At 46.3% G+C, this 25,373-nt stretch overlaps 2 protein-coding genes and 1 long non-coding RNA gene across 5 annotated transcripts in view; 2 read left to right on the forward strand and 1 right to left on the reverse strand.

Moving 5' to 3' along the window:
• LOC144943744 (cullin-associated NEDD8-dissociated protein 1-like) overlaps nucleotides 1-11,878 on the forward strand; it is a 28,543-nt gene extending 16,665 nt beyond the window's left edge. Inside the window, exons 12-21 of the mRNA XM_078871534.1 lie at nucleotides 38-142; nucleotides 1,314-1,793; nucleotides 2,669-2,962; nucleotides 3,351-3,656; nucleotides 5,654-5,840; nucleotides 6,118-6,213; nucleotides 6,639-6,808; nucleotides 7,284-7,448; nucleotides 7,925-8,032; nucleotides 8,835-11,878. Of these exons, the coding sequence (XP_078727660.1) occupies nucleotides 38-142; nucleotides 1,314-1,793; nucleotides 2,669-2,962; nucleotides 3,351-3,656; nucleotides 5,654-5,840; nucleotides 6,118-6,213; nucleotides 6,639-6,808; nucleotides 7,284-7,448; nucleotides 7,925-8,032; nucleotides 8,835-9,062 (2,139 nt within the window). The 3' untranslated portion in view covers nucleotides 9,063-11,878. The remainder of the gene's footprint in view (nucleotides 1-37; nucleotides 143-1,313; nucleotides 1,794-2,668; nucleotides 2,963-3,350; nucleotides 3,657-5,653; nucleotides 5,841-6,117; nucleotides 6,214-6,638; nucleotides 6,809-7,283; nucleotides 7,449-7,924; nucleotides 8,033-8,834) is intronic.
• A 124-nt stretch (nucleotides 11,879-12,002) lies between these two features.
• LOC144943745 (uncharacterized) lies at nucleotides 12,003-14,024 on the reverse strand. The gene is made up of 3 exons (XR_013639528.1): nucleotides 13,981-14,024; nucleotides 13,178-13,287; nucleotides 12,003-12,078 (listed from the first exon to the last, which is right to left on the reverse strand). It is a non-coding gene; the product is annotated as an uncharacterized LOC144943745 (long non-coding RNA).
• A 1,024-nt stretch (nucleotides 14,025-15,048) lies between these two features.
• Nucleotides 15,049-24,613, forward strand: NAA10 (N-alpha-acetyltransferase 10, NatA catalytic subunit). Of its 3 annotated transcripts, none has more exons than XM_078871541.1 (8): nucleotides 15,049-15,262; nucleotides 16,612-16,710; nucleotides 17,854-17,912; nucleotides 18,962-19,019; nucleotides 19,564-19,679; nucleotides 20,661-20,705; nucleotides 21,544-21,628; nucleotides 23,630-24,613. In XM_078871541.1, the coding sequence occupies exons 1-8, from the start codon at nucleotides 15,242-15,244 to the stop codon at nucleotides 23,858-23,860; spliced, it is 714 nt and encodes a 237-aa protein (XP_078727667.1). In that variant the 5' UTR covers nucleotides 15,049-15,241; the 3' UTR covers nucleotides 23,861-24,613. The 3 variants fall into 3 exon arrangements, with proteins under 3 accessions (XP_078727667.1, XP_078727668.1, XP_078727670.1); XM_078871542.1 differs by having other exon boundaries at nucleotides 18,971-19,019; XM_078871544.1 differs by having other exon boundaries at nucleotides 18,974-19,019; nucleotides 23,630-24,611.
• The last annotated feature ends 760 nt before the right edge of the window (nucleotides 24,614-25,373 follow it).

Consider the following 25,373-nt stretch of genomic DNA (forward strand, 5'->3'; position numbering starts at 1 on the left):
TGACGTTTGTTACATTTGTGTACGTGGGGTTGTTTAGGTTATCCGGCCATTAGATCCTTTGACCAGGCCCGTGAAGGCTCCAGTGTTTGACCCAAAACCATACATACGAGACATCTTCACCTGCACACAGAAGAGACTGAAGGTAAGATTTTGTTGAAACAACACTGGTTATTTTCGTGAAGACCCAATATCAGCCCATTTACAGCTCTTATACTGTTATCTATGTAAATACAGACCTTGTACTGTATATCTCCAAACCCTCTATGATACTTCCCGACAAGGTAGAAAGCTGAAATTTTACCGCATAGGTAGCTTTTAGGACACAAACAACAGGAAACATCTGAAAATCTGATATTTTTCATTTTAGGGGTCCCAAATCTTGATTTTAAGTGCCCCATAAGTGCGTGTCATTCAGAAATCGTTCAAAATATAGAATTGCGGGTTTTTTCGTTTGATAGAACGTTAAACAGCAAATAAAATTAAAGCAACAACCATTCTATCTTTTATTGTTTTTGAGATTTCCAATTCAAGCGGTTTTAAGGGGATAATTACGCATTTTATGGCGTTCAAATCTTAATAATTTGAATAACGGTAAAAGATAGTAGCTTCCCCTCAAGCCTATGTGTTAAACTCCTCTCAGAGTATTAAGTTTCATGAATTATTGTTCTTTCTACTAAAATAAGAACAGAGGGTACGTCTTTAAATATATTAAGAAGCTGAATCAAATGGTCAATAATGTTTGTGTTTTTTTGCAGAAAAATACACATTTTTGGACTTGTTAGTGTGATTGTAGCTAAAAAAAAAGTCATATCAGGTTCATTATTAAATTTATTGAAAACTTTTGCTTGGCGAAGACAGGCTTCATGAACTTGTATGTGATATTTTGCTTAACAAGGAAAATAAGCGCCGTTAAACTCGGCAAAACCACAAGTCATTTCTGGAACGCATGAATGATCCAATGCTTCCAAGAGTTACTGTACAGTACTAACTAGGATTGCCAAATTAACATTGGTTTGCATGCTGTTCAATTGTTGAGCTTCGAAAGTGCAATTTACAGTGTCTTAATTTAAAACATTTGGCATGCCCATCCACCAATATTATTTTGGAACACCGTATATCCATCCACATTACTGCAAGGAGGCACTATAATGAGCATTGGTTCTTGCTTTAGTAATATCTACACTACCATCTCGATAAGATTATGCTTGTGCGTTAGTGTAGCTCCTGCAATATCAAAGGTCCTCCTTGATGGGCAGAAAAAACAAACACAAACTTCTTTACCCCCTCCGCTTTCACTGCCCGCCCGCCCGCAGGCGGCCGACATTGACCAGGAGGTGAAGGAACGCGCCATCGCGTGCATGGGTCAGATCATCTGCAACCTGGGTGATGGGCTGGGTGCCGAGCTCGCCGCTACGCTGCACATCTTCCTGGAGCGCCTCAAGAACGAGATCACGCGGCTCACCACGGTGAAGGCACTCACGCTCGTCGCGAGCTCACCGCTGCGGCCGGACCTGCGGCCCGTGCTCGCCGAGGGCGTGCCCATCCTTGCGTCGTTCCTGCGCAAGAACCAGCGCGCACTCAAGCTGGCGACGTTGTCGGCGCTCGATGCGCTCATCCGCCACTACAGCGACTCGCTGACGGCGCCCATGGTGGAGGCGGTGCTGCAGGAGCTGCCGCCGCTCATCAGCGAGAGTGACATGCACGTGTCGCAGCTCGCCGTGGGCTTCCTCACGACGCTGGCGCGCGTCTACCCCGCCGTGCTCACCAAAGTCAGCGGCGCCGTGCTCAACCAGGTCTGTGGGGCGACGTGAGCTTTTTGAAGTTGTCGGTGTGGAATTTGGGCTGAAGAAATGTTTAAACGTCGCTGGTGAGCCCGGCACGTGAAAGGAGCCCTCCGAGCAGCGGCCGGAATGCTGGTCGGTGTGGGTTGATGGTCTCATCTCCTTCGCTTAGTTTGGCTCAATTCAAGCTTTTAGAATTTTTTTTTGGTTCCAATATCTGTTCGATCTCTTATGCAACAAACATTCATTTCTGTGACCCGCACTTAGGGCACGACGCCGACTCGAGCACCAGTGCTGGGCACAAACAAATATACAGTACGTCGTCTAGTTGGTCTGCCTCCTGACTCCGGTGCTAAAGCTCTCTGCATTATTAGTGACTTTTTAATAATTTTTGCTTCATTTCATCCTTAAAACTGGCTGGTAATGGGGAAGGTCAGTGGTCTCTGAGATGGTGTTGAAAAGCAATGTAGCAGAAAAAGGCCAATACATTTTAAGTTAAGGGAAAAGTGATTAATTTGGTGAGAGTGGATGGTCAAACTCTGAAATCGGAAGCCAGAATCAAGGTAAGAACTTTCTAAACACTATTATTGTACTTTACATAAGATTTGTAGTTTACTACATATTTTACTTGTATTCGTATCTAAAAAGTTGCATACCTGACCCTTGGACACAAACGTGTAACCCCTTATTGTATCATTGTTTCTATGGAAAAACCGGTCTTGACCTATGTAATTTCGACTTGCAGCACCTTTTCTAGGAACGTAACCTGACATAGGTCCGAGGACCGCCTGTATGTAATTGATTTACCATTATTCATGAATGCTTGTGATTTTTTCTTCTCCCTCCCCCACCATACAACCCACCGTCCACCACCGTCCCACGCGCAGGTACTCGGGCTGGTGCGCTCCCCACTGCTGCAGGGGGGCGCCCTCTCGGCCGTGCTCGACTTCTTCCAGGCCCTCGTGGCCACGCGCACCACGAGCCTCGGCTACCTGGAGCTGCTGCGGCTCCTCACAGGTCCCGTGTACGCGCAGGCCAGCGGCGGGGCCGTGTCTCCCGTCTCCCCGGCCTCGCCAGCGTCGCCTGGAGGGGCCACCCTGGCCTCGACGCCGGCGCTGCACAAGCAGGCCTTCCATTCAATCGCCAAGTGCGTGGCGGCACTCACCGTGGCCTGCCCGCAGGCAAGTCTGCATAACTACCTCCGTGTGTGCGTGCGTTTTCGGATGGTAGTGACATCACCATAACTTAGTGGAAGATGATCATGGCTGTTGTTAGGGTTATAGTTTGTAGATTTTTTTCTTCGATTTCAGGAGTCATGGCATCAATAATAAAATCGAGTATTTTTGTTTGTAACAAACCCTGCGGCGCGTGCGAAATGTTATTGGTCAGCGGTAGTGATAATGATATTTTTTAAAATAATATTTTTGTTATATCCACTGCATTGTTTTGAGCAAAACCATCACCCTTGTCAATGACAAGAGTGCTGATCTCTGTTTCCTCGCTGAAGCAAACAGTCCTTGTTAGACCATCCCAAGCACCCGTGACCAATTTGTGTTTCTACGGAAACAGGAGGGAGCGTCGGTGACGGCGCAGTTCGTGCAAGATGTACGCAACCCCAAGTCGAGCGACGCCGTGCGGCTGCTCGCGTTGCTGGCACTGGGCGAGATCGGGCGGCACCTGGACCTGAGTGCTCAACGTGACCTCAAGACCGTGCTGCTCGAGGCATTCTCGTCGCCCAGCGAGGAGGTGAAGTCGGCGGCGTCATATGCCCTCGGCAACGTGAGCGTGGGAAACTTGCAGCAGTACCTCCCCTTCGTGCTGCAGGAGATCGGCAGCCAGCCCAAGCGTCAGTACCTCCTGCTGCACTCACTGAAGGTGAGGTCATCGAGGGACACGGGAATCACTCGCCCTGCACCACCCCAAACAATCCCGCAGACCATCCCCTTAAGAGGGGGTGGGGAAACTTATCTTTACTGAGGGCCGAGTAGAACTTTTTCACCTTTGGTTCCACACATTAACACAAGCCATTCGCACCTCCGATAAGCACGGTTGGCTACGTACGGTGCGAAAGAAATTCACCATACATAACTAGTGCACTAAAATTAGCAACAGTGTCAAAAATATTCGCCTCTAGTACCTGGTTAGTGTGGATAACGTGATTGCAGTGATGGAATAATATTGTTTGCAGGCCTTGAATGCAACTCATGTGGCCGCGGGCCTTACGAAATGAAGTCTTTGGGCCGTAGGTTAAATATAAACCATGTGACGGGCAGTTCATAGTTGGACAAGTGTTATTTTTAGCCTCCAAACAGCTGTACCATGATCAATTGGTCATTGGTGTGCTCTGTTCTCTGCAAGAAAAATTATAATTTGCATCTGATAATTATAGAGAGCTTTGTTGTGTTAGTGGGGGTACTCTAAAGACTCTGACATGCGTGACTGCGGTGAAACACCTTGGAGCATATATTTTTGGTCTTTCGACTCCTGGAGTAGCTATGCACCGTGGAAGGCCTCGCCAGGGATGCTGACCGGGCAACATCATCATCCCGTGCCCGATACTGGATAAACATTTGACTGGTGGTGGGAATACGAGGAGAATAAGAATACCAAATAGTGACTGAATGGGGTCCAAAGAAAACAAAATACTTGAGGATGACCACTGCGCAGATCGAGCAATGAGATCTGTTAACGTACAGGAGTAAGATGAATTGTAGCTTCGCAAGACCACAAGGAGTGGTGTTGGTATAAAGAGACATCCGGCGGTGGTTAATGTTATATGTATGTTGAACTTTCACACCGTACGTCGCCAGCTGTACGTAGCCAACCGTGCTAATCGGAGGTGCGGGGGAAGGAATCGCAGTAGTAGTGGAGAAAATTTCACAAACACTTGTATGGGTTGTCCTAAAAATATCTTGTCATACTGTTGATTATTGTCCTGTTCTTAGTACCTGCGCAATGTAAGTTAATCATCGCAGTGCAAATCGAAAGGTAGCAATGTGTTTGTCTTTATGACTATAAACTGAGCAAGTTGAGCAGCATTAAGCAGTTTCTGTTTCCACCTCCAAGAGCGCAAAACAAGACGCGCCACTGTCTGGCTTTTAAAATAGCAAGGCAACACGTGGGGGTCACGGTGAACATGACTTATAAATCATGCTCACTGCGACATATTTTGCATCGGCGCTTAAAGTTACTAGGCCAAGCGATGAAAATAACTGCTCAGAATTCAAAGTGAGCCAGCCTTAGTTTTCAATCAACTGCCAGCATCCAATTCCTTGGAAATCTATTCATTGTCCAAAGAGAGCTATTTTTAAAAACAAATTCTCATCGGCAGCCTTGATGTTTGAGAACTGGTATTCAATTGCAAGCCTAATTTTGTATGTATGTATGTAGCCAACACAAATTTGGAACTTTTGAAAACAACAAAGTAGTTCACAATGTTGCTTTAACTTTTTTCCTGGTAAGGAATGGTACACAGCTACATGAGGTGACTTACAGTTTCTCGTTTCAGTGAAAATGTGCCACGTTGAATGCAATAATAAATCTCCAGACTAAAGAGAATTCTATGGGGGTTGGGAAAATTAAATAAAACTGTAATTTTACTGTGCGCTGTTGGAAGCATTATGGAGTATTTAGGACCGACAACCCTACTTGACTGCCAATTGGCATTTCATTATAATTTGGAATTTCTGACACTTGCCGAACTGATGTTGCATTGTTCCAGCCGGCATAGCAGGCGCTGCACCTCCCCCCCCCCCCCCCCCTAATGTTAGTCACTTGCAATCCTCCCGCATTCCGTCCGCCTGCCAGATTAAACGGCCAACAGATGTTCTCAACCTCACTTCTCCTTTACTTGCAAATCCCTGACTTTTAAGGAGGTGATTAGCTCGGCACAGGTGGCGTCGCTGAAGCCGTACGTGGAAGACATCTGGGCGCTGCTCTTCAAGCATTGCGAGTGCGCCGAGGAGGGCACGAGGAACGTGGTGGCCGAGTGTCTCGGCAAGCTGACGCTCATCGACCCCGCCACGCTGCTACCCCGGCTCAAGGGGTACCTCACGTCCGGTACGACGTGCACCGTTGCTTGCGATGCTGCTCACGTGCAACGTTTTCGAGTGCGCAGGGCTTCAATTTCAGTTTCCTCGACTGGTTTTTTGGAATTCCTTCCGAGAAAATCGCGCTACTTGGCACGGTCGAGATTTAAATGCTTTTGAGCCGAGTGCATACCTGTCAAGCCTAATAAATGTGGAAAGTGTTATTTGAAAAGGATTGATTTTAAACTATTCACCCAAATGCTGAATTGTGTGCGTTCTTCCCCCTCATCCCGAATTTTTCCGACCAGCTTCAGCTCATGCTCGGAGCACAGTCGTGACAGCAGTCAAGTTCACCATCTCTGACCAGCCACAGGCTGTGGACTCCCTGCTAAAGAGCTGCATTGGTAAACAATGCGGGGTCCCGCCTGTCTGCGTCGCTCGTGGACAAAAAAAGAATATATCCGGAAAATATTCAATGATTGCATTTTCCAATGCATGGAGATTAATGTTCTTGGATATTTCTGATAAAATTAGAAATGCACATTTTCATCATTTTAATGCAGATTAACTAAATTTTTTAGTTAATTTGTTTTTGTTTCATCGCTGAGGTGTGAGAGGCATGGTTTGCATACGTCTATGTAAACCACTCTTTTTAAGGAAATTGCCTCGTGACTGGTAACTACCAATAAATTCTCCCTACTTCATGTTGAATATGGAGGTTGTCTATTCACCAGTGGATTGCCAAAAGGTTAAAGCATTGCTATTTTTACAAACGAGACGTAACATGCGTGCAGCCGTGCACTGACTTGGTGACCGCTCTCTGTTAAAGGCGACTTCTTGAAGACACTGGAGGACCAGGACCTCAACGTGCGTCGCGTTTCCCTTGTCACGTTCAACTCGGCGGCGCACAACAAGCCGTCTCTCATCCGCGACCTGCTCGACTGCATCCTGCCGCATCTCTACAATGAAACCAAAGTCCGCAAGGAGCTCATCAGAGAGGTGCGACAACTCGTCACAAATACAAACTGAAGGAAAATATGGGTAACCTGGAAAAGGAAAGCCACTTTCTTTTTGTTCGACCGACTCGAGTTGTCCTTCAACTTGAGTTTAGGCCAACTTGAGTTCCCTTGAGTTGGTTTCCGTTGGCTGTCCATGGAAGGTAGGTATGTATGTACGTTGAACTTCTTTTGCACTAGATGTAGGCAACCGTGCTAATCGGAGGTGCGGGGGAAGGACAATGAACACAAAAAGCAGTTTTAAAGAAATTTGTTTTCAATCTAGGTTTAAAAATGCTTAATATCTGAAGTGAAACCGCGTTCCAGACGACCGCAGAAGCGCATCCGAACACGCGATGCAGTGACGGTCTTTGTTCAATGGCTTACCAAAAGCCGCTGCTGCCAGGATGACCGGCATTAGCGTGATGGTTTATTATGCTTCTTGACGTTGTGTTTATGTTGCCACGTTGTGCATGCAGGTGGAGATGGGTCCCTTCAAGCACACGGTGGATGACGGTCTGGACATCCGCAAGGCAGCGTTTGAGTGCATGTACACGCTGCTCGACACCTGCCTCGATCGCCTGGATATCTTCGAGTTCCTCAACCACGTGGAGGACGGCCTGAAGGACCACTACGACATCAAGGCACTTTTGATTTTCTTTTTTGGTATTTACATGTCTTAATTTGTTGGCCAGTAATGCTGCATCATTGTTTAGTCGGTGAAGGTGAGTTTCGTTATTCTTATCAGGGGTTGTCAAACTATAGTTTCCAGGTCTCCCCTCGGTCTTTTTTCCACTCAATCCACACATTATTCTATTACTGATCTTGGGAATTTGGGCACGGTGGGGGGGGTCCCTATGTGGAGGACCCCACCTGTTCATGATTATTAATGAGGGGGGCTGGTCGACGTGGAGTGACGTCACGCTCGTTACACACAGACATTCTTGGCCCATTATATTAGTGATTGGGAGTTTTCACAATTCACAAAATGCGTGTCATGTGCCACTTGTCTACCGCATGCATATATATTGAACTTTCGCACCGTACGTAGCCAACCGCGCTAATCGGAGGTCTGCGTGCAGCTCTTTGTAAGCCGTTTGTTTCGCTCCGCCGCATGCAGATGCTGACGTTCTTGATGCTGGTGAGGCTGTCTACACTGTGCCCCAGCGCCGTGCTGCAGCGGCTTGACCGTCTGGTGGAGCCCCTTCGCGCCACCTGCACCAACAAGGTGGGTGTCTCGGCAACGGTGGTGAAATTAACGATGCACAAGGTGGGTCGGTGCATTGTCTGAGCTGGCGATGATGCATTCGTGAGTTTGTCTTTGTCAGCGAGTCACTCACAAGCAGGGAGTGGCATCGGTGGGCAATGCAAGTTGTCAGCTCATAGAAATTGAGCATCATCACTGGAGCTGGGCTATTAAACTGTTAAGTAATGCTGAACGATTATTGGTTTGATCACTCGACTAACTAGGTAACATGTAAAAATGTTCAGAAAATGTCTCGCCGCAGTTTCCACATGCCGCTGGGTGGGAGGCGATGGTCGGAACTTTGTTTATATCATCGGCATCAGTCGCATCGTGCTGGGCGTGGTTTGTTGGGGGTTTCCCACCTTCTGCAGGCAGGTTTTTTGTGGGCGGCTGCCATTATTCAAGGGGCACGAGTAAACGACGTTTTATTTGCCAATTAATCGACGAAATCATCCCAGCTTTAAACGTTGCAATGGATTTGTTTTTGTTTGTATTGGTCCATCCAATGCAATGAGTTAACAATTCTTGGCTGTTGGGAACCATCATATCCCATTGTATTTGTAAATGGAGTTGTGATAATATTACACTCGCTTTCATAGCCGATGGGAGCAAAATAAGCAGTGTCCCGAGTCTAATGTTATGTTATGAAAGATTAAATTATCCAGTCGGCAACAATTTAAACGTGAGATCATTCGATTGCTAATCACCATGTCCCCACTCGGGCTTTGCAATGTGCGTTGTCCCCCCCGCCTCACGCTCGTCATGTCTGGAATGTGCGCCGCAGGTGAAGGCGAACTCGGTGAAGCAGGAGTTTGAGAAACAGGACGAGCTGAAGCGCTCGGCGATGCGCGCTGTGGCGGCGCTGCTGACGATCCCCGAGGCGGAGAAGAGCCCCCTGATGAGCGAGTTCCAGTCCCAGATCAGCTCCAGTCAGGAACTCACCGCCATCTTCGAGAGCATCCAGAAGGACGCCGCCTCCTCCGGGGCACAGGACACCATGGACACCAGTTAGGCCCGCCCACCCCCCTAACCTGCTCTATCCATCAGTGGGACTTCGAATCGGCCCGATATGCACCAGGCCCAGTGACCGCCCATCCACCCCCACGCCACCCTTTTAATCCATACGAGCTCCCCCCATCACTGACGCTAGAGAAGCGAATTGCTCCGTACCAACATCGCGTCTCGGGTCCATGTTGTTGCATGCGTGGTGTTCCTTGGTTAGTTTTTTGACGACGCCCGGTCACGTGATTTTGTTCTCCATGTTTGGCTTCGAGGCCCCTCCTTCCGACTTCCACGTCCACTGATAAAAGGCTCTAGTTTGTACAGCCATAGCTGCCCCAGCCATCTGAGGTGCAACAGCTTTAAGTGCAACACGGAGCTTACTTGGCAATAGGCATGGCTGCGTTGAATTTAATTGCACTTACGGTAACAGTATTGTCGGGTTGTATATCCTCATAGCAATGTTGTCCACACCCAGTGTGTAAAATAATTCATCATAGTTGGATCCCACTGTTCGAACTCCTGGCTCAATGGCATGCACACTTTTACTGCTCTTCGGCCAGGCAAAACTGTGCACCTGAATAAATGTACTGATTTGTTTATACAATTTATGTTTTGTTTGCAGGACTTAATTTTTATGGGCGTTTTTTTCTTTTCTTCGGTGGTTTATTTTCTATTTGTTTTACCTGGTGCTTACACTGTGTGCATTTAGAAAAAAAAATTGGAGTGCATCCTGCCACCAGTTTGGTGATATCAAACAAAGCATCATTATTTTGCTCACAGTACTGTTAATGCAAGCAAACTATAGTTGGCATTCACCTTAAACCGACAGGGTCATGTTTCGCGTGCTGTTGCCGGTGAATAACGTCACTCTGCAGGAAAAGTGCCCTTTAAAACTTTCGTTTCCGTTCGTCTTGCCTCATTCTGCATGTTGCCAGCCACTGCGAAACTGAATGTGTACTGTGCGATCTGTCCTTTCGCCAAACGGATGTAATGTGTAGAAAGCCGAATACTCTTGAGAACATAAAGGTACGGCAACTGCCGCACCATTTGTCCACATGTTCATCTACTATCGTAGACTGTGGGTGGGCCCCTTCTTGTTTGTGTTCATGTGTGTGGATGTGTTTTTTCTGCAACCCATAAAAATAGCATACAAACACTATCTATCAGATCATCACTGAATGCAAAAAAAAATGCTGTTTATAAAACGCAAAATGTTGCAAGGCTTTTTCTATAAAACTTTTGAAAAAGTGAAGACCTGTGTTTATGCTGTATATGCGCAAGAAAGACCGTATATCAGTTTAATAATGTGGGGACATCAATTGCTATTGGGCATCGATACAAACGACAAGTGATCACATTTATTTTCGACTTTCACTTACAACGAAAGAATGCATAGTGCATAATGCAAGAAATAAACTTTTAACAACTGCACTTTAAGGTCGATTCAGCCTTGCAAACTTGGGTTGAGCATGATCGGAATTGGAAGGTGTGTCGCCTTTGTTGTTGATGTGCTTTACAAAAGTCACGAAGTAATAATGATGATAACGTGGAGGTGTCATTCGTAATTACCAACTGGTGCAAGTGGCTAAGGTGGTTGGTTGATCCTGGATATGAATGAGGCATTGAGTCTGATTCGTCTTTCCTTTGTTATCAGATGGACAAGACAATAACTTACTGTGCAATGCTTTTTTTTAAGCATTGCATCTTGATGGCTTTGTTTGGTTTATTAAGCATTTTTTATTTACTTGACACATTTGGCAAATGAACACACGTCATTACAATATAAAGTGTTCACCCAGAAAAACTGCGGTGAGCACGTTATGCCCATTGTTATTAAAGGTTAAGACATTTGCATCAGCGCCAAAACTTGCTCATTGTATTTCATTGTGGCAAAGCAAATATTATGGGAGCCCCAGCCTGTGCCGTGTGTATGTGGGATAAGGGGGATGGTGTGTGGGGTATCACTTTAAAATGTGTCGCATTTTTCCCGGTTGCCCCATTCGACCCTCTGCCAAAAAAATCCCAACAAGACCATTAAAATGTGACCAGAATTGAGTTCAACATAAGTTGCCTATTTGCAAATTCAATATAGACCTTATAGGCCAATGGATTGGGACAGATATAAGGGATTGGGTGGTCATTTTTTTGGTGAATATGCATCCTTGGAGGCTCCCGCTGATGCAGTCCAGAACTAAAACACACGATTTAAATGGAATGTATTGCACTGCTTTTATTGAATTCAAAGCAGACATCCACTTGCACGTGTCCGTCATTTCAAAATAAATGTTTGGTGCCACGCCAGACCAAGTTCTGCGCAGTGGCTCCACCCATGTAGTGCTCTGTGGAGGCGAATATCTGAAAGCACAACATTGCATTTGTCTTAGCCGACCAACATTTACTGGCATAGATATCTGTTCGAGCGACTCGCGTTAAGGCCTGTTTAGGCTAGGGATTTTCAAGCTTGCATCTTCATCCCCTATCACAGCCTGGATGGTTTGCTTCAGTAGTTATCACATGCATGAAATGTTCGTTAGCTTGCATGCGAGTGGACAAAACATGTGGACATTGCAAGGTGTAATGTTACAGTTGCAAGGACTGGAGTTTAGGAAGTTACGCATTTAAGTGACCTTTGCAGCCATTCTATAGTATTTTTTGTTTTGCACCAACCCACATTCATGTTTGTTTAGGGTTATAAAAATACACTGGAAAAAAACATTTATTTAAAAAAATAAAATGGAATGTTAAAGAAGTCGCTTTAATAGATTGCGATGAAATTCGACAGCGATCGCTTTTGTGGATATCCATGAAAGTGAATGGCGGTCGCATTCATACAGTGTCAACTGTAGACGTTATGCAGATATTTTTGCCCCCCTATCGAGTGCTATCCTGTGCACGGCTCACGCTGGATTAGCCAAGGGACATGGTGATGGGTACCTTTTTTGCGTTAACCTCTCCCAAATCTTGGCGCAAAGTTCATCACCCACCGGTGTCATGTGGGATGCTCCACTGCCAGGTTGCGGCTTTTCCTAAGAACAAAAGAAAATGCATTTTGACGTTTGGTTTCATGTGCTTCTCTGCATATGTTCTGTTTTTATTTGCTTCAAGCCGGCAGCGGTTTTTTTTTCAGGATGACATCCACGAAATAGCTATGGGATGGGGGGGGGTAAAGAAATGTTTGACAGCAGGTCATAATTTAAATTCTTTAAAAATAATAACGAGAAAATAAAAGGAAATGTGATTGTTGTGTGGAAAAAAGGCTGCAATAAATATTGCAAAAACTTCATAAACTCCAGGGCTTCCACTGCGTTTCAACATCACTCTTTGTAAGTGCCCACTACGCATTTGTATTGCCGAAGTTGTAAGTGATAATGTAGTTTGGTGTCGTTTAATCGAGATGAGCAACCCGCATATCCTTTGGACGTGGCTGTCCGTCCCTCAGCCAGCAAAACTTGTATTCGTATAGAGCCCCGTCTTTCCACATTTCTCTTGCCTTCTCTGTACTGTATGTAGCAATGTCTCGATTTCACGCTTTACCTTATTTCCATCTTTCTCACATCCGATGTACCATCCTCCACGGTATCTAGCTCATTTTCCTCCCCTATCTCCCGGTTTCTCTCGTCCTCCTTATTCTCACTTCTCTGCTTCCCATCTCAATCTCACTTGCCTAATCATCTTCCCCTACTCTGCTTGTCACGTTCTATCTCTCGCTGCCCTCTTTCCCTGTTGCTCTTTCCTCCGTTTAAAGGAACCGGGCTCGACAGACCAAACGGAAGAAACGAGGTGAGATCATACAGAAGAGACTCGAGTAGATAAAAGTGTTTCAGTTCATTTATTAGGTATAGCCCTGTGAGATGGCACAAACGAAACCCGGTAAAAACGAGTCCATATGGATTAAACGGCCCAAATCGTTAAAACGGTAACCTTTGAAACGGATGGCTGTCCAAATCGTAACAATTAACAATTCTCGTGGGAACCCATCTCGTACCGAATGCATTTTTAAATGCACATCTCGTCGAGACATGCAACATGTTCGGCACAGCGGCACACGTGCTGTGTGACGAGCCTTTTGTAAACCCTCTGCTGGAATGGAGGCCTCCCCTCCCCATGCCTTTCGGGTAGTTTGACCTTCAGGAGGATGGTCAGTGCGGGTTGCAGCTTGGCCGGAGAGCAGAGACTTGGTTTAAGACGTCGGCTTTCGCGACCAATAGGGGCCGTCCATAAATGACGTAACGCACCTAGGAGGGAGGGGGGGTGAGAAATGTGACGTCACATCAAAATGTGCAACTTTAAATAAATATAAAATTGTTATAACAACACTAATTGTTATAACAACACTCCTACAACATCAGAGTGCAGCGCCACATTAAATACGCACTACAATGACAATAGTTGAAAGCGATTTGAAGCATGTTTATTATTTTCAAAATGGAAATATGGTTTTGGGGGGTGGCAGAGCTTTGTGACGTCATATTTGAGGGGGGGTCTGACTTTTTGACCCCGTGTGACGGGGGGGGTCAAAATAGTCCAAAATCGCGTGACGTCATTTATGGACGGCCCCATAGCCATAATACGGGGGGGGGGGGCGGGTGGGTTGGGTTAGATCGCGTAAATATAAATGTGCCGTATTCTTGGTTCTTTCGGTAAAGTCACGTAGAAGGGAAACAATTAAATAATAAAATGTATATTGTTTCCCTTCTACGTGACTTTACCGAAAGAACCAAGAAGATGAATCTCTGCAGTCACGAAAGCTTTAAATCAAAATATAGAATATAGTATTGTCATCAGTATGACATAATTATACCAAGCTTGCAGTCGATACCACATTGGGAAGTGGCTTAAAATTGAGTTACAAGATTTGAGGATACGACAACAACAGAGTTAGTTAATAGAAAGCGTGTAATAATAACAGCAGCAGCACACACACTTACGGAGTAGACCGCAGTGGTGCTGCAGTGCCGCCCGTTCGTCTTGGACATCCCACGTCTTCCAAGGTGTTGACGCTTCGTCATATTGCTCGTCTCGTCTCGTCGAGGAGCAATATGACCCATCAAGCGAAGCACAGCGGCTTTTGGCTGCTGGCCATCGGACGAAAGCGGCGGTCACCGCATCGCGCGCTTTCAGATGCGCTTCTGCGGCCGTCTGGAACGCTCTTCCGATATGAGGAAGCCACTGGAGCTACGCGCTTATAAATCAGGTAGGTTGAAAACCGATTTTTTTTTTTAGAACTGGCTTTTGTGTTTAGCTTGTTGTCCTTCACCCGCACCTCCGATTAGCACGGTTGGCTACGTACCGTGCGAAAGAAGTTCAACATACATACACACATACATACACTACTTTGAGTCACAAAGACAGCATCACGAAACTAACAAACGACCACGCAGGAAAGAGCTTCACCCGGGTCAGTCGGGACACACAAACCAGCAACAGCAGCGACAACACACGCTCTGTCACTGCTACAACATTCGTCTGTGGTTCTTGGGTTGGTCTAATCAGCCGCCTTGCGTGGCCACAAACCCTGCCCATCACTGCTGCCCATGGAGGATCAACAACACTCTGACCTCGTGGGGTCCCAGATGACTGGGGAAGGTGGTGGTGGTGTGGGGAAGGTGGTGATGGTGTGGGGGGGGGGTGGTGAGGGGTGGGTTGTGTGGTGGTGGTGGTGGTGGAGGGGTGGTGGTGGTGAGGGGTGGTGGAGGGGTGGTGGTGGTGAGGGGTGGTGGTGGGGTGGTGGTGGTACGGGGGGGGGGGTGGGGTGGTGGTGGTGTGGGGGGGTGGTGAGGGGTGGTGGTGGAGGGGTGGGTGGTGGTGGAGGGGTGGGTGGTGGTGGTGGAGGGGTGGAGGGGTGGGTGGTGGTGGAGGGGTGGGTGGTGGTGGAGGGGTGGATGGTGGTGGTGGTGGAGTGGGTGGTGGTGGTTGTGGTGGTTAGTAAGGGTGGGGGTGCTGGTGAAGGTGTAGGGGGCGGGGCTATTAAATCAGGCACCAGCCGTGGCCACCCCCGTGACGTCACCTCACTTGCGGGGTCCTTCGCACCGCTGTGGACTAGTCGAGGAGCAGGCGGCGTGGGGGTGGTCGTTGTTTCGTCTCCCTCGGCGTCTCTCTTCGCCTCTCCTCCTCCCTCTGTCCGCGAGACCTTTCGTCTCTCCTCGTGTCGGGTTGTCCACTGCCACTGCGACCCAGAGAAGCGCCACCATGAACATTCGGAACGCCAGGGTGAGAGTTGCCCAGAGGCCGGGCCTCGTGCGGCCAGGCCCGAGTCAATCCTCTCAATTCATTCTTAATTCATTCATTCCGAGTTATTGATTGTGAGTTGTCAAACTCGCGTATCAAAGTCATTCGTGCATCAACTTACTTCCTTCCGAACTAGTGTATTAAGCCTGCTGCCTTCGCCGGGCAAAGGTGTTTCAATAACTATAATAATTAAGCTCGAATGATTTGTTACAATTTGTATCGATGATCAGACACTTAACAACTACAAAAATGTTGATGTTTCCGCAAAAAGACAAAAAAATGTTGACTTGATTCAACTTGTTATACTTAAAGACGTACCCATCATAAACTGTTCAATTTAAATATTCCTTTTTTGTTATTAGAAAGAAATAATTACGAACTTAATACTCCGTTTTGAACATAAAATGCTTTTTTTTCGTTAAACGCTTTATTCCGAAATATCTCAAAAAACTAAAAATAGAACAATGGTTCTCACTTTAATAGTATTTGCTGTTTAACGCTCTATCAAACAAAGCAATCCAGCAATCTTATATTTTTAACGGTTTTTAAATGGCACGCACAAACATGTTTATGGGGACACTTAAAATCAGATTTGGGGACTTTGAAATAAAAACAATCTCAGATTTTTTTTCTATTTGTGTCCTAAAAGTACCAAATGTCAGCTTTCTCCCTTGTCTGGAAGTACCCTGGAGGTTTTTAAGACATACATACAGATTAAGGTCTGTATTGAAATAGATATACTTCGTCTGCAGTGATCTACGTGTTGTGAAGAAGGGTCGTTGCCCGAAACGTAATTTTTTAAGGCAGTGTTATTGATCAAGGTGTTGATTTTTTGTGGTCATGATCAATACAGGCAATCTATTGTAAGCCACTGCCAATCACAAACCTGAATGCGAAACCGAGTTTGTGTTAAACATATCTCAAGAGTCGAGGCCGGCCGTATTGACACCTGATCTGCTTGACACAAATGAACCACGATAACTACCTGATCTCGTCAATGAGTATAACCCATCACGTGAACTCCGCTTTATCCTCGCAGTAGCAGCGGATCTTTGCTGCTGGCCATCGAACAAAGTCACCGCATCGTGCGCTTTCAGATGCGCTTCTGTGGCCGTCTGGAACGCTCTTCCCGCCGATATTAGGAAGCCACTGGAGCTTTGCACTTTTCAATCATCTCGCTTGACAATCTCAGTTCTTTAGAACTGCTTTTTGTGTTTAGTTCTTCCCCCGCACCTCTGATGAACACGGTTGGCTACGTACGGTGCGAAAGAAGTTCAGCATACATCATCATCTGATTTGCCTTACTCTGTGTTCCCACCTCGTGCTCGCAGCCCGAGGACCTCATGAACATGCAGCACTGCAACCTGCTGTGCCTGCCTGAGAACTACCAGATGAAGTACTACTTTTACCACGGGCTTTCCTGGCCCCAGGTGACATAATAATGCAGTTACACAGCAAAAGTAGTCGCGTCCAAACATATGAACCTTATGGCGGAACCCCGGAGTCCCGAATAAACGGAAGTCTAAATCGTAATTAATACATTTTTGGCGACTCTGTCACACCGCGCACATAAACGCCGCGACCTTTTACAAGGAATCATGTTTACATTAACCACAATACCTGCGGTCAGAATGAGTTGTGCGCCTTTTGGTGTCATCTGGTCGAACACCATATGAGACTAGGCTCTAAGGAAAGCTGTCTCTGGTATGGACCAATCAATTTCAAGGACAATGCATATATTATCATAGTGTGTTTTTGGTTTGCATTCTGTCCGCAGGTTATTATGGTTAATGTAAACATGATTCCTTTGAAAAAGGTTTCAGTTTTTTGGCCAGAAAAAAGGGGAAAAAACTATTATATTTTGGTACTGGCAAAAAGGAGGCCTTTAGTATGTACTTGCGTAGAACCCGGTTTTTCATAGGCGGTCATCTACACCCTCCGACTCCATGCAGGTGCAGTCAGTGACCACCATTTGAACTACTCGCCTAGTTTTGGATATGCTATTAAAATAAACACTGATGCGGCCTTCACATTTGGTATACAGTGATCCCTCGTTTATCGCGGTTAATGGGGACCGGAACCCCTCGCGATAGGTGAAAATCCGCGAAGTAGGATTGGCCCCCTCGGAATTTCCGTATATGTGGTTGTGGGTACCAGAATGTTTAAAATATGTATATTTATACTTTATATATATATATATATTTTACTTAAATCTATTTAATTTTAAAATCTTAATATTATACATTCACTCTCTCTCTCTTATACGATACGTATTATGGTGTTCTACACTCACCAATGACAGTAGTATCTTGAGACTTGACTCCAGTAATGACGCCGACGATGACAATGACGACGATGACAGACCTGTGCAGTTCGATGAATGTGATGATGAATGATGATGATGATGGTGTTACTGCACAGGTATAATGAGGCCTTTAAATCAGTTCGAAAAATCCGCGATGCACTGAGGCCGCGAAACTTGAACTGCGAAGTGGCGAGGGATTACTGTATATATATGTTGTGCATGTTGAGTAATGTGCCAATATTAACATTTTCGTCCGTGTGTACTGTAGCTCTCGTACGTGGCCGAGGATGAAAATGGCAAGATTGTGGGCTACGTGCTGGCGAAAATGTAAGCGATATTTATATTTGGAGCCTTTGTTTAGTCATTGCTGCTTGTTTATGTGAAATAGGTGGTTTGGTTAGTATAGAAGTTACGTAATCTGATACTTAAGAAACTCAAGTGTTGGCAATATTGCAGGTTGCTATTGAAAAAGCGATTCTTGGCTCAATGGGCCTCACTCCAATTCAACTGACTCACTGATTTCCCATCACTTTGTTAATTAACCGTCTCAGTACTGACTGGCCCTTTAAATCCAGTGGGTAGGTTACATAAAAAGAAATCGGGCTAAATGTTTTTCTTGCGGCGGTGGTGGTGGTGGTGCAGTTGTGTAATCTAGGACTTTGGAAACTAGAATTGGTCGATTTGCACATTTCCAAAACTCCAAAAACTACTGGCCTGCGAAGTAGCCATGAGATGGTAGTACAACAAGTGGGTTGTGACCCATCTATGTGGACTTGTTGATGCTAATCTTTTGTCTGGGTTTACTTCGAGGTGCTTCACTATCTGACCACTCATGAAACACTCCTTTCTCGTGCATCATTCTGAAAAAATATTCGTGAGAGTCTCTGAATATTTCCTGGACAAATTACGGTATATTGGTGCATTCCGAAACGTCACAGGCAAGTGTTAAAGCCGTGTAGAAGTTGCACTGCCTGTGTGGTGATGTACCAGTCACAAAGAGGAACGAGACATTGTAAATTGATGACACTGCATGTGAGTGTGAACATGAGGTCCAGTGAAAGAGCTTGACTGAAATTAATTTGTCAATTCAGAAGATATTGAGAAAGTTAACATCCTGCCCAGATTTTGAGTCTGGACTTGCACGCATGACTGGGACGAGGCTGTGGGTGTTTGGGGGGGGGTGGAAATAAACCAGGACTGATTTTAACACAAGGCACATTAAATTTATATAATTCCTTCAATTGTAGCTATATAATTAAACCAAACAATTAATCGGACTTCGCACGTGCGTTTTGATGTTTTTATGTGGTGATGTTTTACTCGGATTGCTCTTCTGCATGCAAGGTGTTAATTGTGCGGTGGCTCTGCTCTTTTTGTAACTCATGCAGGGAGGAGGACCCCGACGATGCCCCACATGGCCACATCACCTCCCTGGTGAGCGGGGGGGGTAGTGGACTCGCAGCACCACCACATTTGTAACCACCCCACACCCCACGGTTACTCAAGAATGCACAATGGACTTGCAATCCAGAGGTTCTCGGTTTGATCTACCGGCACAGCAGTTTAAACGATGGGTAGGTTTCTTAAATTCCACGGCCTATGTTCACCCGGCAGTATAAATGGGTACGCCACAATTGTGTGCGGTGGGGACAAAAGTGTGGGTGCTTCCGCATTTACCAAGACGTCTGGCCTGCGGGAAGATTAGTCTAAATTACATGGGGGGGATGAACAGTGCTATTGCGTGCACTTTCTGAACCTTGACCATCGAATTTTCCAGGGGGAAGGTTGTGGGGTTGTTGCATCGGTAGCAGCAGCATCATCAACAGCTTGTGTGTTCAATCTAGATTTGTGTGTTCAATCTAGATTTGTGTCATCAATCTAGATTTGTGTGTTCAATCTAGATTTGTGTGTTCAATCTAGATCTGTGTGTTCAATCTAGATTTGTGTGTTGTCTCTGTTGCTGCTTTCCCGGCGTCAGGCGGTGAAGCGCTCGCACCGGCGGCTGGGCCTGGCACAGAAGCTGATGGACCAGGCATCGCGTGCCATGATCGAAAACTTCAACGCCAAATACGTGTCCCTGCACGTCCGCAAGAGGTGAGCGCTCGGGCCACACCATGGCTTTGCAGCCATGCCGCTGTGCAGGTTGATGACCATCGCAGAGAACCCACTGGTTTCCTAGCACCGGAGTAGCTTGCACGTCCGCAAGAGGTGAGCGCTCGGGCCACACCATGGCTTTGCAGCCATGCCGCTGTGCAGGTTGATGACCATCGCAGAGAACCCACTGGTTTCCTAGCACCGGAGTAGCTTGCACGTCCGCAAGAGGTGAGCGCTCGGGCCACACCATGGCTTTGCAGCCATGCCGCTGTGCAGGTTGATGACCATCGCAGAGAACCCACTGGTTTCCTAGCACCGGAGTAGCTTGTGATTGATATTGCGGCGTACTGATGAACAATGATTTAGTCCTCCTTTTCTCGTTCAGAAAACATTGCTGTGCTTACTGGTAGGCATGTCATTATCCATTGATCAAAAGTGATTTGGATTTTCACGGTCCTTGAATTGAGCTGTGCCCGTGAGATTTGATTATTTACTCATGGGGAAAATGACATGCAAAATGTGATAATTAGGCTCGTGGAACAACCGAGATGAAGCGAACAAAAGAGAACATACGAGACAGATAACACGAATAAGGCAGGCCAAACGAGAGACATGCAATTGCTCTTTAAATCCAACCGCGACTATTAATCGTGGCCATTCATGGAATTGTGGTGGTGGATGGGTTCAGTGTGAAAAGCAACAACACAAGAAACGTGCATTTAGAGTATTTGGTTGCAATAAATTTCCATGTAATTAGCCACTTTGTTGAGCTATCATTTGTGGCCAGGTCACTTCTAAAAAAGAGCTATACAGCTCAGTGGGCCTTAGCTGGTAAAATAAAAAGAGTTTAGTTTTATATGCATATAGTAACGGCTCGGTGGTATCGAACAAGTAAGGTGGTCCCAAGAGAGACCACAGCATGGGAGCTAATGCGTGGTCAGAGTAGAATTGTACAAATAATCACTCTCCTTTCCTCTGCAGCAACCGGGCAGCTCTGCACCTCTACTCCAACACGCTGAAGTTTCAGTAAGTGGGACCATTTTACATTCGTGGTATAAATTGATGCATGGTTATGTTTGTTGAACTTCTTTCGCACCGTACGTAGCCAACTGGGCTAATCGGAGGTGCCGGAGATGTTACCGATTGCAAACTTGTAAACACGTTTTAGGTAATCGTCACGTCAAATTCCGATTGTCGTTATAAAAACCGCTGAAAATTAACTACAGGCATTGATTAAAGACGTTTGCAAAGTGTCCTGCCCCGAGCCCAATGTAAGTGTGCTCGGAACAGGGACACGGCTCGATAAGGAACGACGGTCAGTGGACGAGAAATTGACCGTCGTGGAATGATGGCCACCGTGGAGATGGAATCATGAGATCAGCAAATGCGCAGATGGAACTTTTGCAAGTTAAAACTATGGGGGATGGTGCCGCCAAGGGGGAGGCCTTCAGTTGTGGACGTAGTATTACTGATTGTAATGATGATGACTCTGTGTAACACCCAAGTGTCAATATATATATAACATGTTCTTGCTGTGGTTGTCACACCTGATGATGATTGCTTGTGTTGCAATCGAAACATCGTGATTTTTATTTTTTTCATCTACGTGACTTTACCGAAAGAACCAAAGAGTATGGATCCTTGCAGTCACGAAAACTTCAAATCTAGAATGAATGTATCTTGCTTTTTAGTTCATTAGTTTCCTTCAAATGTGTTGGAGGAACACAGGCATGAATGGCCGATGGCTTTTTCACTTACTCTTGCAAAAACGGGCTTACGTTGATTTGTGCCTGCGTGGTTGTCGGCGTGTTGTGTCAACGTTCCATCTCTCCCACCTCTTCCCCGGCCCTCCTGGTCACGGCAGAGTCAGCGAAGTGGAGCCCAAATACTATGCCGACGGGGAAGATGCTTACGCCATGAAGAGAGACCTGGCACAGATGGGTGATGAGGTGAGAGAGCCTTTGCCCCAACGCTGTGACAGCTGCTCGTTTCCAGTCGGGTAAACCTCATAACTCGTTTTGGATTTTTCGATTTAAAGCTTTCGTGACTGCAGGGATTCATCTTCTTGGTTCTTTCGATAAAGTCACGTAGAAGGGAAATAATAAAATAATAAAAATAAAACATAATAAAATACAATTATCACGACGTTTCGGCCACAACGCAAGCAGCCGTCCTCAGGTGTAGAACCGGTCTGTCTTTCAGACGCTGTCTTTCCGACAGACCTGTTCTTCACCTGAGGACGGCTGCTTGCGTTGTGGCCGAAACGTCGTGAGAATTGTATTTTATTATGTTTTATTTTTATTATTTCCCTTCTACGTGACTTTACCGAAAGAACCAAGAAGATCGTTCTGTATTTCTCTTCAATGCGCGTACAGCCCGCAGCATGCATACCAGCTTCTGCCAATCCCTCCAGTTGCCCCAAACTCCCTTCATCAGCTCTCCTGTTAACTACAGGAAGTCGTAGGTTGGATCCCTACCCTGCCACTTGCTGTATATTTGGAGTTTGCATGTTCCTCCCCATGGTCGCGTGGATTTTTCTCCGGGTCCTCCGGTTTTTCCCTCCACATTTATAAACATGTATGTCAAACTTCTTTCTCACTGTACGTAGCCAACCATGCTAGAGTGTTTGGCTGCTGGATATTTGCACGTAATAAGCCACTTCGTTGAGCTATCATTTGTGGTCAGGCTGCTTCTGAAAAAGAGCTATGTTGCTAAGTGGGCCTTACCTGGTAAAATAGAACAAAGTTTAGTTTAGTCTTCTTCACCCTTCTCGAACTTTCTCTGTCTCTCCACCAATCCCCTTCGTTTTCCTCGAGCGCTCCTCCAACTGACCCCTCGTTTACAATTCACATTTTACGGGCTTGTCCAAATTAATCTCTCCGCCAATCTCATTTGGGTGTTTCATCAAGGCCCCCCCAATCAGATTACGTGCTCAATACGTCAGCTGTCCATGTGAGAGATCGCCAATGGGAAGTGAGCACAATTATTTCAACTGACAAGTCGTTTGACTATATTAATCACTTATTTATTTGCTTTAGAGGATTTTCTTCTCGCAGTCCCTTATATGTGTTTACACATTTGCAATGAATAATATTATTTAAATGCAGTTGGCATAGCCAAAGATCCACGGATGTTTCATTACATCATCGTCCCCGTTTTTAAATCCTTTATATTAAGTTCGCTTGCTTGCTTGCGTGCTTGCTTGCTTGCTTATGACCGTGCAAATCTTTCGGTCGTTTTTTAACCCACTTCCCGTGATCCAATCGAGCTGACATTTTCCACACAGACTCGTTGTGCGTGACAATTAATTTTCGTGAAAAAAAATTCCTAAATTTTACACTGTTTAGGGAATTTTTTTTAAATATTTAATTACCAATTGCTTAATGCTGGCAGACAATCATCTGACCCATAGGTGGCAGTCATCTCAAGCCAGAGGACGAGAGGACTCTAGCCGCCACGCATATAAAGGATTTAGAGTGAAAAACTTTGTTTTTACGGGTAAATTTGTATTCACTCCAATGCACCCAAATAAAAATGTCACAATTGGCTTATTTCGTATAATTATCGGTCTTGTTCCCCTCTCGGAAATGCTGCTCCCTAACTGCGTCGCTTCTCTCGGCAAATCACGGCCCAGCGGTAGAGCGCTCACCGCTTGTTGCAGAGGTTCAGGGTTTGAATCTTGCAGGCCGACCCGGGTTATACTACGGGTCTATTAACTGTAAAATAAAATACAAAAAGGAACAATAGCTGTCTGTAAAGCTCAGTGTCTTGAGTTTTGACCAATAACCAAACATCACCATCTCCCTCTGCTCTCAGTGACAATCAACAAACGCCGCTAGTTTTTATTTCTCTACCTACGTGACTTTACCGAAAGAACCAAAGAGTACATAAACACCAACATTATTCGTCACTTTCCTCGTACCTCTTCTTTACCTGTGCCCGTCGTACAGCTGCGCAAGCTGAACATCAAGACCGATACCCCTCAGGCGCTGATGGCGCCGCCGCCGACGCCGCCGTCGGGGCAGGCCGAGTCCAAGGCGGTGGCCTCCATCGCGGCGGGGCGACGGGGCGCTCGCGACGGCGCCGACGACTGCAGCGGCGGCGACAGCAAGGACGCGAGCGAGGCCACGTGCAGCACGGACCTCAAGGACAGCTCCGAGGCGTCCGACTCGGCCTCGTGAAGACCCCCCCCCCACCCCCCATCCTGGTCCTTCCATCGGCCGTCCTTTGTGCAGACCCCCCCCCCCTCCTCTCCTCTCTTCCCCCTCGGCGTGTCTGGTCTGTTCTGGATTCGAGGCACGGCCGCTCACGAGTCTTGTCCACCGCAGGGGTGGGGAGGGCACGGGGCACGCGGCACTCAGTCTGGTACACCCGGCGGCCACGCGAGGCCTCCGACTTGGGATACGGTGGCCCCCCCCCCCTGCCGATTTTGTTTTATCGAGTTTAGTTCCTGAAGAAGCTTCCGGCACGTGGTGTGAAACATCGGACATCGTGAGGAATAGCACCACGGTACAACCGCAAATAAACATCAAGAACGATATTTATCCATCACTGCAAGCGTGTTATTTGTGACAATCTAGTACTGGAGGGGAATATTTGAGCAGGCAAGACTTTTTCGAATTTTGGCTTGTTCCTTTCACTGCAAGAAGGGCCTCTTGCAGTCGTGAGTGTTCATGCTTGGCCTTCCCAAAGTGTTTTTTTAAATCCGATTTGGCCTTCAAGGAAAATGTTCCCCACCTTAAAATCAACAGCTTGTGAAGAAAACTTGCAAGAATTATCCTGTACTGCTCTTGAGTAAACTGCCCTAAAGTTTTGCAGGTCCTGTGGTTGAGTCCCCCCCTCCCCTCGTGGCAAGCTTGATATGACTAACAATGGGCTATTGTGCAGTGCCTGCTGGAATAAACGTGTGAAGGGTGAGACTTTGGTCAATGTGAAAAGCCACGTGTCATTGGTGTTGAGTGATGGGGATGGCAAATGGGCTGGCGATTGAGAGCTTTAAATTAACATTTTTGGTAACTTGAGAAATAGGGCTTTTCCTGAGCCTTTCACTAAATCCTTATAATTATTGCAAGCAAATGCATTCTTTCTTGAAGCCATTGTTTAAAATTACATCCTTGGAGGTTATGAACTTTCTGTAAACAGTATTACACTGAATTTACTTGGGTAATGTGTGCTTACCCCAGTACCCACTTGTCCATAATGGCATTTATACAGGTAGGAACAACAGTTCCACACTGCCCACCAGGGATTATTTGTCTGTCATGCATAGGCACGCCCTCAATTTGCATTTCATAGAGCACTTGGGACAGGCTCAGCATCACGTGCCGCACATCGCACGAATGGGCTGTCTAACCAAGTTCCTACCTGCCCACTCCGAAGGAACGTGTTCTAACTTTCCAGCAGAGGGAGCTGGTAGGAACGTTGGGTTGCTTGGTCAATAGCCAGGTTCATCGGCAGCGTGGTGACCAGCCCCACCCCCCTTCCCTGCACAACAGATGGACACAATAATCCCATGGTTTGGTGTAACCAGGAGGTTCCTACCAGTACCAGCCCTTTGTGTAGTCATACCTGCCCTTCATTTAAACTTGGGCCTCACCCATTTCCTCAGTTCATTTTCACACTTGCACCACACGGACAAATGCACCACACGGACAAATGCGCCACAATTTGTAGTCGGTGTAATGGATGTTTGTT

The sequence above is a fragment of the Lampetra fluviatilis genome, chromosome 32 (assembly GCF_964198595.1).
Source record: "Lampetra fluviatilis chromosome 32, kcLamFluv1.1, whole genome shotgun sequence".
Taxonomy (NCBI): Eukaryota; Metazoa; Chordata; class Hyperoartia; order Petromyzontiformes; family Petromyzontidae; genus Lampetra; species Lampetra fluviatilis.

Bases quoted from the DNA above. Each gene is read 5' to 3' on its own strand.
- NAA10 (XM_078871541.1), top strand. From the start codon at position 15,242: ATGAACATTCGGAACGCCAGG. The intron at 15,263-16,611 runs GTGAGAGTTGCC...TCGTGCTCGCAG, and splicing joins TGAACATTCGGAACGCCAGG to CCCGAGGACCTCATGAACAT. The intron at 19,680-20,660 runs GTGAGCGCTCGG...TTTCCTCTGCAG, and splicing joins TCCCTGCACGTCCGCAAGAG to CAACCGGGCAGCTCTGCACC.